This window comes from Trichechus manatus, unplaced genomic scaffold, assembly GCF_000243295.1.
Source record: "Trichechus manatus latirostris isolate Lorelei unplaced genomic scaffold, TriManLat1.0 scaffold00016, whole genome shotgun sequence".
NCBI lineage: Eukaryota > Metazoa > Chordata > Mammalia > Sirenia > Trichechidae > Trichechus > Trichechus manatus.
Window position 1 is genome coordinate 27,955,171 of NW_004443952.1, and position 18,362 is coordinate 27,973,532.

Below are 18,362 nucleotides of genomic sequence, written 5' to 3' on the forward strand. Positions count from 1 at the left end.
CGCCCCCGCCCCCGCCCGCGTCCGGGGCGCCCTTCTCCTCCCTCCGCGGCGGGGCCCGCGGGAGTCTCCGGGTTTCGTCGCTCGTCAGCTGGCGCCGCGCTCCCTTGCCTTCCCTCGGCTCCTGTCCTAGTCGGTGTGGTCTGTAGGTTTTGGCTGGCGGCCCGCGGGCGGGCCGCCCTGCCCACGTAGGGCTCATCCTGCCTTTAAGTCGGCGGCGGCGGCGGCGGGAAGATGAGGTTTCGGGAGCCTTTCCTGGGCGGCAGCGCCGCGATGCCGGGCGCGTCCCTGCAACGGGCCTGCCGCCTGCTCGTGGCCGTCTGCGCGCTGCACCTCGGCGTCACCCTCGTTTACTACCTGTCCGGCCGTGACCTGAGTCTCCTGCCACGGCTGATCGGAGTCCCCTCACCGCTGCAGGGAGGTTCGAACAGCGCCGCCACCCTCGGGAAGCCCTCCGGCGAACTCCGAGCCGGAGGGGCCTCGCCGCCGCTGCCTTTAGACGCCTCCTCCGAGCCGCACCCCAGTCGCGGCCCCGGCCCCGCGAGCAACTTAACTACGGCCCTAGTCGCCCCCACCACGGCAGTGTTGCTGTCCGCCTGCCCTGAGGAGTCGCCTCTGCTCGGTAAGGACTCCGGTCGGCGTTAGTCCGAGGGCTAGGACTCCTCCACATTTCCCCGACAGGGTCCCCCCGGACAGTCCCCATGCCCTCTTCCACGATAGCCCTCCTCCCTATTCAGTATCAGAATCCCTAATCCCAAACGGAGGCTCCGGACTGGATAGGGGAGAGAGTTGGAAAGTTGGTCCCTTGGGATTCTTGTTGGAAGCTGGGGAGGGAGCTGTGTAGGGAAGCCCCTGGCCACAGAACTGGAGAAGGCTTTGGAGACGTCCCTACGCGGGCCCAAGCCTCAGGAAGTTTTGAAATTTCTGTCTGCTTAGGGTTTGGAGCAGCCTGCACCCTGCTTACCCTGGTAGGGACCTCGAGACAGCTCAGAGTAACCTATCTCCTTTTGGGAGCCTGGCGATGAGACTTGTAGCGGGGGAGGGAGCTGGCTTCCCAGTTCACATCTGTCTTCCCATAAAGCCACTTGTCTTGAGTGTAGGTTAACTTTTGTGTTGAGCCTTTGGGCAAGTGACTTACTTCTGTAACTCTCTGGTTTCTCATCTGGTAACTGGGGGTAATAAATGGTACCTATTTAAAGAGGATTGTTTGGGAAGATTAAACGATACAATGTAAACAAGAGTTTACAATTAATGAAAGTAAACCTTCAATATATTGTCACATTGTATTCAGTTCCTCCTCTGCATAGATCCTTGCTTTCAGGCTTCCTCCCCTGTTTCCTGTTCATGAAAGTCCCCAAAACCTAAGTGAGCAGGGTCCGTCCTCCACCCCCACCACCCCCACCCCCGCAGAGAGACTCTGTGTGTGTCTCTGTGTGTGTTTCTGTGTGTATTTGTGTGTGTATGTGTTTGTGTGTGTACATACATACATGTGTAATGTGTGTGTACTCAGGGGACTGGAAAGCTAAAATATAACCAGTCAGCACCAGATTGTCCCTTCCTGAGAGCTGCCTGGAGTCTGAATTCTGGCTGGAACTCTAGCCCTCAGCCTCTGTTTCAGCAAAGGCAGTGAGCTTGGATTTGCATTCCTTACGTCAGGAAGAGGTTGATTGCGCTCATGTCCAGACTTCTCCTTGCCCTGTAACGCACAAGCCCTCAGGCCCAGTATAGCTACAGGTTGCTCCAGGGTTACCAGACAGGTGGCCGCTCCTTTCTAATGGCAGGTTTTAGAGAATGTTGTTCTGAGGGGCCCTGGCAGAGGGGCAGGCATCCTGCCAATCGTAGCTCCGTCACTTTCCCACAAAGCCCTGGTGGAGCAGGCCTCCTACATGCTCTTGCTCAATTTCTCCAATAATTACTTCAATATTTTCATATCAAGTTTGGGAGGAACCTCTTGGAATTGGTCAGACATGACTTGTGGTAATGAGGGGGACTTTTTTTTAAAGCAGGAAATGAAATTTTCAGACTTAGTCTGAGAAGCAGACTGGTCCTATAAAATGAAGTAGAACCTTTGCCTTGGTGAAGTGTCTGACCTCAGGCATCTTATAGAGTATCTCAGAGCCTCTTCCTCAAGTGTGAAATAGGATTGTCCATACTTACCTATAGGGTTATTTTTAGAACTAAATGAGATTTAGGACTAAATATGTGGTGCATAGAAAGTACTCAGTACTTGGTGGTTAGTAGTAATATTTGCCTGAGACCTTGAAGTTCCATTTTCGCAGACTCCCATGGTGATGGCTCTGAACAGCAGAGAGAAGGGGAAGAGGGTGAGTCCCCAGACCGCAGAGAGGACAGGTTTTATGCTTTTGTTTGTTTTTACTTGTTCCCTGGACATTGTGTGGAAAGATAAAGGAATAGGAAATTAAAGAAAAGCACCCCAAAGTGCATTAGATTAGTGCTTGAAGTATAGGATTTCCTCACTGAAGTATGATGGTAGCTTTGCTGTTTTGTTTTGTAACTGTTGCTAGTGATCGGCTAGCTCCTCACCAGTTGCTGGTGATTTTGAATTGACCCTGCGCTGGCATGCGGAGAGCTGGAAAGTACTTCCTGAGAGAGAATGTTTTGGAGGACCGTCAGAGAGGCCCTTCACCTTCTCTAGTTTAGCTGCCTTGTGTGCGGTGCATGGGACCGTGATGTTTAGGTTGCTGCTGAGGCAACCCTAGAAAGTGAGGGCGGAGGGCTCTTCTTCATTTTTATTGAGCGCTTAGGTTCGAGTGGTTGAGTGCAGCTCACCGAGTGGAGGTTCCTGATTAGGAGGGGCCTTGAGAAAGCGGAAAGTCTCCCTGAGGGTGTGTGGGTGAGGGGAATGGAGCCCATCTGTTCCACTGGGCAGGTGTCAGCTAGAGCCCTTGTGGGTTGGTTTTGAGGTTGGTGGGGAAAGCATACGTGGGGTTTAGAGTTGTGGCCTTTTCACTACTTGCAGTTTCTTTCCCTGACTCGGCTCTACTTTCTAGTGTCCAGGTATCTGGCCCAGATGCTTCATCTTCTACCGGCTGGTAGGTGATGGGTAAAGGCCTGCCCTCCCCTGGAGGAGGCAGGCATCAGACGGGGCTGCTGATGGGTCACCGTTTGATCTGTTGCTGGGTTGGTCAGAGCCTTGGACTAGACCTCAGATAAAACAAAAACACCCAAGCCTGTTGCTGTCGAGTTGGTTCTGACTCTTAGTGACCCTATGTGTTACAGAGTAGAGCTGCTTCATAGGGTTTTATTGGCTGTAATCTTTATGGAAGTAGATTACCAGGCGTTTCTTCCGTAGCACTGCTGGGTGGATTTGAACCACCAACCTTTTGGTTAAACCTGTACCAAACCAAACCCGTTGCCATCGAGTCGATTCCAACTCATAGCGATCCTATAGGATAGAGTAGAACTGCCCCATAGGGTTTCCAAGGCTATAAATCTTTATGGAAGCAGACTGCCACGTCTTTTTCCTGCTGAGTGGCTGGTGGATTTGAACCTTTTGGTTAGCAGCCAAGCTCTTAATCACTGTGCCACCAGGGCTCCAACCGGTTAGTTGCGCACATACCATTTGTGCCACCCAAAGACCTTAGACCTCAGGTAGGCAGGTTTGAATCCTGCTTCTGTCTACACTAGCAGTGTGACCCAGTAGGCCTCTCCCCCATGAGACAGTGTGAAACCTCCTCGGTAGGCTGTTCCCGAGGATTCCTACAACTTTCCCCAGGCACTGGCCACTCCTCAGCGCCGTCCCAGGCCCCTCAGGGGGCTGGGCACCGTTCACTCCACTGACCCTGGCAGTGAGGCTCCATTTCTGACAGCCTGGGTGTTTGCCTGAGATCTAGTCAGACTGGGAGGAGCAGCGGCTTTGTGTTTCTTTTCTCCGGAATGTTTATCTCTGCTCAGATTTGGCGGCAGCTCAACCTGACTTGATCAGCTGTGGCATTGCCAGCCTGGAGAGGGGTGTGGTGGGGGGTGGGCGGCACATCAGACTGAACTGCGTAGGGGAGGCAGGGCTGGCCTGGGGGCTCAGCAGGGGCCAGCTCTGGAGGGGACTGCCCCCTCAGGGTACATGGGGGTGACTACAGGACTGCTTAAACTTAGAGGCCCCTCTTGCCCAGCTCTGCTTTGAGGGGACCTCCTTCATTTGTTCAAGAAGGAAGACTCTGAGGTGGACGCTGGGGAGTCCTGGGGACCTGGGCCAGCAAACAGCAGCTGCAGGTAGCCAGGACCCTGGGGGAGCACTTGTCCCTGAGCCAATCTCCTGGCTTTTATGGGGGCTGTCAGCTTAGCCTCTGCCATGGTTTGTTTCCCCCCTTGGGAAGACAGCACTTGCTAGGTCTCTGCTGGGCTTGGCTCTCGGGTGATTCTCCATCAGCACATCGTCCCTGGCATATGCAAACCCACGGACGTAAGCAGGCTGCCCGGGTCAGAGTGTCCTTTGAGAACGCCTGTCCTGGCCTCAGCTCTGGGAAGGGCTCTCTTGTCCCCTTGGGGATGGGTTTTTGTAGCCACGTCACCTTCTGTGCTTGGGGTGGGGCCCTATCCTGTGGGTGAGGGGAGCAGAGAAACTCACCTGTGTCTAGATGTTGAAGCTTTGGGAGGTTAGGAAACTAGTTCTTTGAACCAGTTTTGTCCTGTTGTTTTTTCTGGGGAAAAAAATTATTGGCATCTACATGGACATGCCTTCTTGTCTAACAGTCTGAGATTGAGAAATACTGTCCGTAACTGTCAGGCTCGCTCTCATGGCGAAACTTGGTTGCTTTCTTCCACTCAGCCTGATGGTGCCTGCCAGTTGTGATTCATCCCAGACTTTCAGCAAGTGAGGGGACCTCCCCCTTCAGCAGTAGGGCCTCTGATGAACCAGGTGACAGCTCCTTGGGGCATGAACAGTTATCCGGTGCACACAGGGGAGCAAGAGCTAAACATGGGATTGGACTCAACTGCAGCTTCTTGGAACCAGAGCCTCCCAGGATGGCCCCCCTCCCTCATTGTGCTAGAAAGGGAAGGGGTCTTGCCTCATGCCACACAGCCAGGGAGTGGCCAGCTAGGATTGGAACTCAGGTATCCTACTTCCTAGCCAGTGCTTCTCCCTGAGGTTATTGTTGAGTAGACACTGAGGTGTAGAGGCTCACGGGTAGTTTGATGTGGCTTAGAGTTCGGAAACTCTGTTAGATGTGTCTGTGGGTCCTTCTGAAAGGTCTTCTATAGTGGCAGCTAACCTGAGTGTTCTTGATAGCTAAGGCATCTGGTAACTTCCTCCATTCAGTTCCTACAATGTGTCTGCACTGTGCTGGGTGCTAGAGCTACAAAGAGAAAGAAGGCAAAGTATCTCCCTTTTAGGAACTTATAATTTAGGCAGGGAGGCATAATTAAACAGTTCTGATGTCGTTTAGGGAAACCAAAATGTGTATGTGTAATTTCTTTCTTTCAGAAACTCAGAGATTGGTTTCAAAGTTTTCCAGTCCTGGTTTATTTGATTGTATGAAGATTTTCCTCTCATTTCTTTCTGAAACCATGAATTAGCTCTGCTGGGTAATTGTTAACTTGCTGCTTTATAATGATTATAACGAGACATCAATAGCCATATGCCTGGGTATTAATGCTGTCTTTGGACAGCAGCAAGGTCAGGATTTCCAGGCTGAGACTAGGCTAATTTATGGGTTGGGAATGACAGGGCAGTTAATGCCAAAGGAGTTTGAGCCTTTCCATGGATTCCACCCTGGGGACCGTCCAGACTTCGGGGGCAGTGCTGGCAGACTCATGCCCTCTGGGCTCAGCTGGGCTGTGAGTGTGCGTGAAAGGGGCCCAGTCATCCTGCAGTTAAACCTGGTGGCTCCTCCACTACCCACTTCCCCAGTGCCTCCTGCACCTTGTTGCCAACTCAGTGTTCCCTGCCTGTTCCTGACAAAGAATCAGAGACTGGATTCTGTTTGAATTCAAGTCTACCTGGAAATTCCAGTTTTCCTTATCTAGTTGTCTTGGAATAAATGATCTGCCCTTGCAGCTTAAATCCCTTGTGAGTCTGGCACTGTGGCAGTTTGACATTTGGCTCTGGCATGGCCTGGGGTGGTCTCTGGGCAATGAGGTCACTGGAAAGTTCAGCCAGCCAGACCCTGGCTCCTGGGGGAGTTAATGAGGCACGGGATTGGACTCGGTGTCCTCCATGGGGCCCCTCTTGCCCCTAAACTTGGAGAGGGATCCTGGGAGCTAGGCTGTGGCTGTGATTGTAAAGACTTGAGTGGCTGTGGGGTGGGGATGGGCTCTGTGTTTACTTGGATCCACACAGGGTGAGGTGAGGCGGTCACCAGCTTAGGGAGAGATCTTTGGATCCTCTTCTATAAATCAGAGACCTCCAGATTGGAAGGCTAGGGTATCTTGGTGGGGTACAGGGTGGCTGGGAGCTAGTTCTGGGTGAACGTGGCCTAAAGGGATTCGTACTTAGAAGACAGAAGGGGTGAGTCACACACTCGGTGTTTCAGGTTCCACTTTTCAGCCTGGTCTCAGCCTGCCCCTTCCCTGCCCAAATGAAGGCTGGGGATTATGCAGTTGGTTGTTGCTGAATTCTTCGGCAGTGATTTTAATGCCTGGGCCAGGTGTGATATGTAACTGTCCCTCTATCCTCCTGTTACCTCTCCAGAGCCCCTCACAAAGTCCAGAGACAGGAAAATGGTTTTCCTCACAGGAATGCTGGGACCTAGAATTACGGTCTTCTTTGCTTTGGCCTTTTTTTTTTTTTTTTTTTAAGAGGGAACAGGGACTAATCACTTCCCCCTTTTTATAAAAAGTAATTAATTAAGGCCCATTGAAAATAATTTGGAAAATTAGAAGAGGTAGAAAATCCCACCCATATTCCTGTCACCCAGAGGAAAACTTGTTGGCATATTTCTTATTAGTTATTTTTTTCTGTACATGTTTAAGAATATCATTGATATCTTTATAGATGGGTATAGATAGCCCAATGTCAAGCATTTTTCATTTAAGATTCTGTCACAAGCTTGGTCCTAAAACCCAAAACCCAACCAGTTGCTGCGGAGTTGACTCCAACTCATGGCAATCCCATGAGTGTCAGAGTAGAACTGGCCCCCATAGCTTGGTCTTATACCTTTAAAAAACAAAGGCAGCATCTGTCAGCTGAATATGGTGTAACTTTCTTTATCATTCAATTGTTGTTGAACATTTATGTTGTCTTCAGCATATATATATGTGTATATATATAATATACATCTGTGTGTATGTGTATCTTTCTATATATATGGAGCCCTGTTGGCATAATGGTTAAGAGCTGTGGCTGCCAACCAAAAGCTTGGCAGTTTGAGTCCTCCAGCTGCTCCTTAGAAACCCTATGGGGCAGTTTTACCCTGTCCTGTAGGGTTGCTATGAGTCAGAATCAACTGGATGTTGACGGGTTTGGGTTTATATATATGTATATGTATGCACATGTATATATGATGTATACATGTATATATATGTACATATATATGTATAATTATTTATTTTGCTTCCATTTTTTCTTAGTGGTATGGTGAGTTTTGTGCATAAAACTTTACATAATTTTGGGATTGTTTCCATAGGATAGTTTCCTAAAAAGGAGAAAAGAGATGAATGCTTTTTGAGAAGGTTTTGGTTTTTAAGCTAGTCTTACTAAGGGATGGGCCCATTGGAAATTAAAGGTTTACTTAGAGCTGGCAGATGAGTATCACTTATTGATGAATTAAAGATGTGTCTAGAATTCTGATTAAAAAGGAAACTATGTCCAGGAAGCGCCTGGGGCAGGGGCAGAGGGCCAGGCTGCAAGACAAGCTTTTGGGATAAGGCTGAGCAGAAATCTGCTGTGAACAGAATCAGGGGGGTGATACCCCAGGAGTCAGCTTTCTCAGTAACTTCTCCGTTTGTCTCCTTAGCAGCCAAGTCTCTGGGCTAGGCTTACGTGGACTGTGGAGCAGGCCTCTGGTGCTGGGTGAACACCAGCTAGCTCACCCAGTGCTTTTGACCTGACTGAAATGTGACCATTTCCATGGGAGGTATGGGAAAAAAGCTAGCAAATCAGACTTTGAAACGCAGAATAGCTCTCCCACTTCCAGAGAGCTCTTAGATCTGGGGAGGGAGCATGAGTGAGAACCTTGAGGTTTCCAGGGGTTCCTTTAGGGAGAAGCCTCAGAGACCAGCAGAGTCTGATGTTCTCTAGGGGCTTGTTTTGTTAACTCAATAAAGTCCCAGGGCAGTGGCCAGGCTCTTCCCAAGGAGTGTATTGTGAAGTTACTCCATTTCGAATATCCCCAAAGGAGCTCCAGTATCCTCTTCTGAGGGACAGTTTGGATTTTGGAATCTGTCAGGGGTCATTTGGCATAAGAACCTGGGGACCAAGGGTGAGGCTGTACTGAGGGACAGAGCAGGGCTGGGTCAGACCAGCGTGACTGGTATGGTGTGAGGTTGGTCTCCTTCCTGCCCCACCACATGGGCCTAAAGGTCATGGGGAGGGATTCTGGCATGAGGTTCCGTAATTGCCTGGCCCCGTGACAGGGTGCATTCTAAAAATGCCTTTAAAATTTCTTTAAAAGTTTCTTCCTGTTTTGCATAATGTCCTTTTGCCTTTGACATCCTGAAACTGCAGAGCTGTTGTTGGTATTGCAGGACACAGCCAGCTTGAAAAAAACAGGAAAGGACGCTGAGTTAAGGGTGGACTGAGAGAAGCTGGTATTTGTATTATACGAGCACGGGGACACGGTGCTGAGGTGTTAGGTAGTTCCTGGCATTCAGATGCACACCGCAGGCAGCCTGGGCAGGGTCCTGGCCTGGCTGAGAATGGGTAGACTCACGTCTTCCCACTAGAGTCAAGAGTGGCCCCAAGGAGGAAGTTGAATGGGGACTCCTTTGTTCATTCAGCAGACTTTTGTTGGTAACTACACTACATGAAGAAAGGGAGAAAGACAGGAACAAGGGCTGGCCCTACCTCTCAGGGAGCCCTTTAGCAGTGGACAGACTCTGGCAATATGGTGTGGTCAGAGAGAGAAAGCCTGGGTGCTCCGAGGCCAGTGGGGAGGTGCAGGGATCAAGATGGGTGGACTGGGCCAGGACCAGAGTCAAAATGAAGGACCTCTCTTTCAGACACTGATATTAGCATCCCTGTCTCTCCACATGTTCGAACAGTCTCCCTTGTTGGGAAGGGCAGGGGTCTGCTGCTGAAAGTCGCCAGTGATTTCCTCTAACTGCTGTCACATGAGGAGAATGTTATCACTGAAGTCTCAGCTGCTGTGTACAGTTACCAGCAGGGCTGCAGAGAAAAGGAAATGGAGGAGAGTGCCCGGGAGACGATAAAAGAGAGAGAGGGTGGTGTAGTTGGAACCCTGCTGGACAGGGAAGTCTGAAGATGGCTGGACTGAGGGACCCAAGGGAGGAAAGGTGCAGGGGGAGAAAGAGGGGCTTCACGGTCGATAGAGGGTAGGGTAAACCTAGGGTAAGCCTGGAAGGCCACTAGCATCATGATTCCTGTGTTATGGTCCCCCTTCTCTATCTCCTTACGTCATTTTGGGTAAGTCTGGACTCCTCTTTGGGCTGTGTTCCCCTCTCTGAAATTTGAGGGCTGGACCTGCTAGCCTTTAGCACCCTCCCTGCTCTGCCTCCTAGATTCTAGGTCTATGTGGGGAAAAGCCTGGTCATATCTGCAACATTAAGGGCCTCTGGAATTCCCTGTGGCGCTCACTACCCTCAGGGCCGTTGTGGTGAGGCTTGTGCTGAGGATCTTATCATCTCCATCTTAAAAAAAATAAAAAACCCACACCAGTTACTATTGAGATGATTCCAATTCATGGTGATTCCATGCTTTCCAGAGTAGAACTGCGCTCCAAGGGTTTTCAAGGCTGTGATGACCTTTGGGAAGCAGATCTCCAGGCCTTTCTTCTGAGGTGCCTCTGGGTGGGTTCTAACCGTCAACCTTTCAGTTAGTAGTCAAGCACTTAACCATTTTCGCCACCCAGGATCTCCTTGTCTCTGTCTTAAAAAATCCAAACCTGTTGCCGTCGAATCAACTCCGACTCATAGCGACCCTATAGGACAGAGTAGAACTGCCCCGTAGGGTTTCCAAGGAGTGGCTCGTGGATTCGAACTGCCAACCTTTTGGTTAGCAGCCGAGCCCTTAACCACTATGCCATCAGGGCTCCCATCTCTGTCTAAGCAGGCTTAAATATTGTAACAGATGGATGACCCTTAGAAATGCCAGGGGGAGTGTTTCTTTCTGTCACAGTGGCTAGCTGTGTGATCTTGGAAAAGTTATCTTCGCTGTGCCTCAGTGTTGTCACTTTTAAAATGGGGATAATAATAATATCTACCTCATAGACATTGCGATGTTTAGGTAGTAAGCATGAAAGGGCTTAAAACAGTGCCCAGTTTAATGAGAAACTAATTTACTCTGCAAACTTTCACCTAAAGTACAATTTAAAAAAAACAAACAGTGCTTGGCACAGAATAAGCTATAAATATATGTTACCCGTTATATTGGTAATAGTAGTAGTTCTTATTTCTGAAGATTTTGGCTTTTGCTTTGTTGAAAATACAATGTTACCACATTAAACATTGAAAAAACTATAATTCAAGAAAAGACAAATGTATAGAGAACAAAGTTTATTAGTGGTTACCACGGGCAGGAGGGAGGGGGAAAGAAGGGTTAACGGTGATGGAAATACCACACTGATTACACGTAGAGTTGAACAGCCAATTACTGTAGTTGCTGTAATAAATTGTACACCTGTAAAAAGTTGAATTGGCAAAAACAAACTATAATTCTACTATCTACCACTGTTATAAAGCTTGCATATTACTTTCTGGATGCATACACGTTTTACTCTCTTGCGATCATAGTACGAAACTATTTTGCATCCTGCTATTTTTGTTCAACAAAACCAAAACAGTTTGGCTATTTTACAGTTTTCCTAATTATCTTTAGTTGTGGCTATCTAATATTCTTATGAATACTCTCTCAGCATTTGGCATTCCAGGTTTTACCGTCATAGGTAACCTTGGGATGAACATTTTTGCTGTGTGTAGGTTTTGCTTCATTGAATTATTTCCTTGGAACAAATTCCTGGAGGGGAATTTCTAGGCCAGAGGATATGATCATCTTTACAGCACCAGTTACACATGGTCACATTGCTTTCTGGAAGGGTTGGAATAATTCACAAGCTCTAAGTTGTAAATTCCCAGGCCAGGGCTATTGGAATGTGGATTCCAAGGGAGAGCTGGATCTGTCTGGAGCCTCTCACACTCTCAGCCTTGTGTATGCATGCGCGTGATGTTTCCTGTGTAGGGCACTGCAGCTGCTCTGGACATGAGGTTTTTCCTGTAACTGATTGCCCTCTGGGCAGTTCCTGCTGAGGTCACTCAGTGTCCACAACAGGGACCTGACTGGTGGCTCTTTCAACACCTCACACACCTTTGCCAAAGAGTTGGTTTACACAAGGAAAGAACCTTCTTTCATTCTTCCTTTATGTACAGAGACAGAACTGAAGGATCAGGAGAAGCCCGTGGCTTTAAAAGCCTGGCTTTAAAATGGCATTGATTCCAAACCTTGTGGATTGGGTGCTGGAAATACTGCATGCAGCCAACCACAAAAACCATGTTAGGTTCTGATGGGCTAGTCTGGACGCCTGGCCATTTAACCCATGTGGATGATCTTGACCTGACAGCCCTGGCTTATGGGTTCTGGAAACAGGGCCTAAATGAAGAAAGGCATTTAAATTTATATTAAAAAAACTATTGCTGTCGAGTTGGTTCCGACTCATAGCAACTCTATAGGACAGAGTAGAACTGCCCCATAGAGTTTCTAAGGAGTGCCTGGTGGATTCGAACTGCAGACCTTTTGGTTAGCAGCTGTAGCACTTAACCACTATGCCACCAGGGTTTCCAAAATAGTATTGGATAAAAATAAGTTGATCCAAATAGCCTAAAACCTCCAAATATGAATTGCCAGTTCTGTCCCTGTAGCCACCCCCCATGCGCGCACCCGTTTTGTGAATAAACAGGAGTCTGCTGAATTGCATACCTGGTAGAATGACTTCGTTTTTGTTAGCTGCTGTGAAGTCAGTGCCCAGCTCATAGCGACCCCACGCACGATGGAACAGAATGAAATGATATGCTGCCTGGTCCTGCACCATGTCCATGATCGGTTACTCGTTGAACGGTTGTGATCCATAGGTTTTTCATTGGCTGATTGTTGGGCGTAGATCACCAGGCCTTTCTTTCTAGTCCATCTTAGTCTGGAAGCTCTGCTGAAACCTATTCAGCATCATAGCAACTTGTAAGCATCTACTGACGGACAGGTGGTGGCTGTGTATGAGGTGCATTGGCAGGGAATTGAACCCAGGTCTCCCACATGGAAGGTGAGAATTCTACCACTGAACTGCCACTGCTGTCATAGAATGACTTTAGAGCTCTTGATTTCAGTGATGTAAAGTTCACAGATCAAGCAGATGGGGCTGTAGTCATCTGACAGCCACGCCCTCCATTTCACCCACACCACATGGCCTCTTTTCGACCTTCCACAGGAGTCAGTTGTGACTTAACAGGGTACCTTCTGGGTCCATTTAGAACAAGACTAGAGTGGCTGGCCGGTATTTTATTCCTGGCGACCCAGTGCAAGATTTTTAAAATAATAGGATTGTCTCTTTTTCTAGAATCATAACATTTTTGAACAAAAATTCAGTGAGGGTTACCAAAATCTGTGTTTCTTTAGGTTTTGTGTTACCCTATGCTTTTCTTTCCAAGCACTTACCTGAATTGTGCTGTCATGTCTGTCTCTCTCATATTTATAAGCTGTAAGAGAGAAGGACTTGTTCATTTTCGTGTCCCTGGTATCTCGCACAGTGCCTGGTGCTTGCTTGTCGGTGCTCAGTGAAATTTAGTTTGATGAAAGCACAAAAGCTGGGTCCTGGTGAAGTAATCTGTGGGAGATGCTAACAAGGGAATGAGTCTTTAGGAATTGGTGGCTGACCGCGGTTTATACCTCTCCACTTCCTCTGAAGGGGACTGTGGCTGCCAGGGCTGGAGTATTTGTGGAATGAAGGAGTGACCAGTCCTCTGACCTGAGCTCCCCAGAGCTGGCTCCAAGTTAGGGTCTGCTTGGGGCTCTACTCAGCCTGGGCCAGGCCCTCTGAGTAAAGAAGGATTTGTTGAACCAGAGGCAGGTCCAGGGTCTCAGCCCATCTTCCAGTTCTGATCAGACTGAGATGTGGGGGTTCTGTGAGTCAGCTCTTGAGTGAGGATGAGTTTATGAAAAGCCTAGAAATTAATAGACCCCCTTTTTTGCAGGGACATTGATGACTGCAGTAGAATGCATTTCCTTTAACCCTTTCTTGACTGGCAGTACGTATTGCTACTACTTTTTGTACTGCTGGGGTTCATTGGGAAGCTCCTGTCTCACTGATATACATGTTGCTGGCAGATGGGGGCCTGCATAACTGTTAAAAAGGAAAAAACGGGCATGTGCTGCAAATTACTGTTTTTACAGGGTATTGTATGAGGTGTCTGAATTTTTGGTAGGAAAAATAGAAATTTTGAAATTTTTTATGTGGCACACATATGTACCAGTGGACTCTGGGGAGACTCTTGTGGGAGGGGACAAGAAAAAAAAATCCATACTACTTACCAAAAATTCAGACACACTCAATGATTTAGCATGCTTACGTTAATGAAAACACATGGTATCAACAAAAACTTCAAAGCAGAAACTAATTGGGTCTTGAAACAAGCCCCCAAACCTCCGAGGTGCACTGTCAGAAAAAGATTCTGCAGGCAGGATGTGGAGGCTGGACCAAATGAAACTGCTCCCACTCTGCCTCTGGAGTTTCTCCTCCCCGTTCTGGGTCTTCTCGATCCAGGTGTGGCTGTCAGCGCTGCCCCAGCCCTCAGGTGTACACTGCCCCCTCTCCCCATAAATGCCCTGCCTCAAAGGGGACTAACTACACTGAGTGCTTTTGCTTCCTCTTTGCACATCTGAGACCGGTGATGACTTTCAAAAGGCTCCTAAAGAAAGAAATGAAATAAAGACAGAGCAAAAAAGAAACATGGGCACATTCCTGCTTACAAAGTAACAGGGCTGGAGCCATCCTTTTCTGATGGTCAGAAGGGGCCATGCTCATGCTCAGAAGTGCCAGGCTGGCACTGGCCAGGGACTCCTATTCCCAGTTCTGAGTTTGCTTCCCCAGGAGTTGCCTCCCACACCTCTGGACCACAACGCAGCCCAAATGAGAAGATTCCCACTTGACAGCTTTCCTTGAATGGTTCTTCAGCTCTGGTTTCTGGTATGAGGCACAGACCTTTTCCCCAGGCCCCTCCCCAGGCATGATCTGATCCTCTAGGGAAGAATCAGACCTCCATGGACAGACTGGCCTTGTTCCCAGTTAGGTACATCTTGTGTACTTTAAGCTGAGAGTAAACCTAACAACAAGCCCCCAGCCGAATTCTGTGTATGTATGCGTGGCAATTGCATATCACCCCTGCACTTAAGAAATAACAACTTAACAACCCACTTATGAATTCCCAGAAGAGCAAACTGTGCCCTTCTGGAACTCAGTATTCCTCGAAGTCTGGGTTATTAGGTCTGAAACAGCATCCCATATTGGGAATGAACAGGAAGGTCAAACTGGCCCGGCCCAGGAAGAATCATCTAGCATCTCTGTTGTTTCTTCCCGTTTAAGGTCGGCCTTTGGCCCTCAAGGTCTGTGTATCTGTTCTGACCAGAGACCGTGAGCTCACACACAGCTTCATAAGGGCTTGGAGTTACTTAGTCTATAGGCAAGTGCCACAGCCAGTGTCCCCATGTCCCTGTGCCCCACATCCAAGCACTGAAATCCAAGCCCATCAGGGTTCAGCTCTCCCAGGAAAGGCTGCTGGCCTTAGTTCTTCTGTGCTGAAGTAGAGGGTTCCTGTTTCTGGAGCTGTGGGTGTTCCCCAGTTCTTATTTCTGTAACCTGATCTAGAAACGACGCACTTCTCCAAAAGAATCGTCAAACCATCTCCTGACAATACCAGACACTCAAAAGAGCTCCTTTCTAAAGCCCCCAGTGGCCATTTCTTAGAAGAGATTTTCATAAACGTTTTCCATTGAAGCACATTTAAAAATTTTTCTTTAAAACTAAGTAATATATTTACATGGTTCAAAGAAATTTAGATATGAAAACTTATTCATTGGCCTCCATCTACCCAGTTACCACCTCTCCTGTACTTTTATTAGTTTTTTGGGTATCCTTTTAGTTTCATTATGTAAATACAAGCAAATAGGAATATATATTATACATTTCCTCTTTTTTCCCTTAACACAAAGTATAATGTACTACACACAATGTTTTTTTTACTGTGTTCCCCCTCCCCCCGAATAATGAATCCTGGAGATCTTTCTAAATCAGTACATAGAAATCTCTTTCTCTCTGTGTCTTTTTTTTTTTAAAAACAGCTTCATAGCATTCCATTGCATGGAAGTCCTATAATTTATTTGAACAACCCCTATTGATGGGCATTTGGGTGTTCCTAACTCTGGTTAGTACAAACAATTCTACAATGAATAATCTTATACATTTTACGTGTGGGAAAGTATCCGATAGACTGAATTCCTAGAAGTGGAATTGCTGGGTCAAAGGTGATACGCATTTATGATTTTGTTAGATATTGCCAAAATGCCCTTCACAGCCATTTATCAGTTTACAGTCCCACTGGCAATGTAGGAGAGTGCCAGTTTGGGGGACCATATTTTGAGCAGTCGGTACATTGGTTGAATTGACTGAGTGGAGGTTCTGGGTGATCAACTGGCAGAGAAATATTCAAATGCTGAGTGATTCCTGGAGGGACTGGATTGAAAAGCTGGGAAAAGATTTGTGTGTGTGTGTCCCTAAGAGAATTAATGCTGTATTATATATATATATATGTCCTTGTTATATTGTTCTAAGAACTGATGAGGTTTAAAATAACCATCTTCTCTTACCATCTGAGTACATGGTTCACCTTTGTTTTGAGCACCTGCATTTGGGTAGGCAAGGAGGAACATCAAGGCCCTGGTAGCTGCTGTTTTAACTCTAGGATCTGCTCTTTTTTTTTTTTTTAATTGTACTTTAGATGAAGATTTACAGAAAAAACTAGCTTCTCATTAAACAGTTAGTACATATAGTGTTTTATGACTTTGGTTCACAACCCCATGATATGTCAGTACTCTCCTTCTCGACCTTGGGTTACCTGTTACCAGCTTTCCTGTCCCCTCCTGCCTTATAGTCCTTGCCCCTGGGCTGGTGTGCCCCTTTAGTCTCATTTTGTCCTATGGGTCTGTCTAATCTTTGGCTAAAAGGTGAACCTCCAGAGTGACTTCATTACTGAGCTAAAAGGGTGTTTGGGGGCCACGCTCTTGGGGTTTCTCCAGTCTCTATCAGGCCAGTACATCTGGTCTTTTTTTGAGTTAGAATTTTGTTCTACATTTTATCCAGCTCTATCAGGACCCTCTATTGTGTAGGATCTGCTCTTTTTTGAAGTGACTTTGCTTTTGAAATTATTGGTCAGGATCTGGTCCTAGACCAGCCTTGTGAGGACCTATGACATGTTTTTGTAAGAGTGAGGTCTTGGCAAGGGGCATTTGGACTTCTGGAAGTGGGAATTAGAGTCAGTCTTGCTGATGGAGATTGGGTGTGCCTGCCCTTGTGCTATCTGGGCTGAAGTGGAGGTGGGTTGGAGAATGGAGTCCCTGTCCTAGAGTTCCTAGTGTCTCTCCTGGGTGACCAGGCCCGCCCATATTTGGAGAGAAGAGGGCAGTGCTCCAAGCAGGAGAAGGAAAGCTTTCTGGGGTGGGGATGAGGGGGTCTTACCCTCATCAGGGAGGGGGACAGTCTCCAGAGAACTGCAGGTACCTGGTATGATTGGGAAGGTGAAGAACAGTGTTGAGAGGAGTGAGAGCCAAGGGCAGATTTGTTGACAGTGAACCAGGCTGTTTGGGACAAGCTCCCCCGGAGCTGTCTGGACTGATAGCTCTGTTACCCCACCCTCTGGTGACTGGACCTTTCCCACCTGCCACCGGAAGGAGAAAGGTCACTTTGGTGGGAAGGGTTTGGCTCTTCCAGGAGGCTGTGGATGGTGGGACTGAAAGTTCCAAGGGAAGAAAAGCTGAGGGTGGGCGGCTCCGAGGGTTTGGTGAGTTGGATAGGGGAGGTTTGAAGGCAACTTGGAGTGCCAAACTGGAGCAGCTCTGAGGTTGATGGGGGTGGGTTCCAGCATCAGGTATCCCCTCCTGCGTGGCTGACATTTCTGTTCCAGGATAGCTGTCACCACAGGGACTTATGGTCACGCAGAAAGCCTGAGGTATGGGTCTGGCCATACTTGGGCTTCCCTTAAACCAGCTTGCTTTCTGCCCTCTCCCCTACTTTTCCTGGGAGGGGGAGCACTGGAAGGGTTATCTGGAAGCTCTAGCTACTGGAAGCCAGGTGTTGTGAGGGTTCTGGGCAGGACCCTTCTGTGTTTGTGGAGCTATTAATGTGTCAGGAACCCCATAAGATTATGTTCCTACACGGTGAGCTACAGCCTGGCTCAGGAAGGGCTGGGGAGTGTGGGCAGTGGGTGGGGTGATTACCCTTTGGCCAGGCCTCTTCGTCATGCTGAGTGATTTCTGAATAGCCTGCCTGCCCTCCCCTTTTCCATCCGGGTCTCTCACTGTAGACTCCCAAGGGTCTTTGTGATTGCATGGTGCCAGAGGCTGCTGTGGATTCTTCCAAAGACCCAGGCTCCTTTGGTGATCCTGCCCTACTACCCTCACACACACCTTTTTACCTCTAAAGACAGTATAGAAGAAAGAGTCAGAGAAACCCAGATTCTAATCTAAGACCAGCCAGTATATAGCAGTGTTATCTGGGCAAGTCACAGCTAGTTTCTTCCTGTGTAAAATGTTGTTAGGTGCTGTCAAGTCGGTTCTAACTCATACCCACACCATGCACAACAGAACGAAACACTGCTCGGTCCTGTGCCAAAGTCACAATCGTTGCTGTTTGAGTCCTTTGTTGCAGCCACTGTGTCAGTCCATCTCATTGAGGGTCTTCCTCTTTTCCACTGACCCTCTGCTTTACCAAGCATGATGTCCTTTTTCAGGGACTGATCCCGCCTGATAATATGTCTGAAGTAAGCGAGACAGTCTCACTATCCTCCCTTCTAAGGAACATTCTAGCTGTACTTCTTCTAAGACAGATTTGTTCATTCTTTTGGCAGTCCATGGTATATTCAATATTCTTCACCAACCCCATAATTCACAGACACCAATTCTTCTTCAGCCTTCCTTATTCACTGTCCAGCTTTCACATGCACATGAGGTAATTGAAAATACCATGGCTTGGGTCAGG

General features: G+C 48.0%; 1 protein-coding gene across 2 annotated transcripts in view; it reads left to right on the plus strand.

The window, feature by feature from the left end:
* Window positions 1–134: 134 nt before the first annotated feature.
* B4GALT1 (beta-1,4-galactosyltransferase 1) overlaps window positions 135–18,362 on the plus strand; it is a 61,405-nt gene continuing 43,177 nt past the window's right edge. The window contains exon 1 of one of the 2 annotated variants that reach the window (XM_023727547.1): window positions 135–619. In XM_023727547.1, coding sequence (XP_023583315.1) covers window positions 232–619 — 388 coding nt within the window. In that variant the 5' untranslated portion in view covers window positions 135–231. The remainder of the gene's footprint in view (window positions 620–18,362) is intronic. The other variant, XM_004372335.2, reaches the window with a different exon arrangement.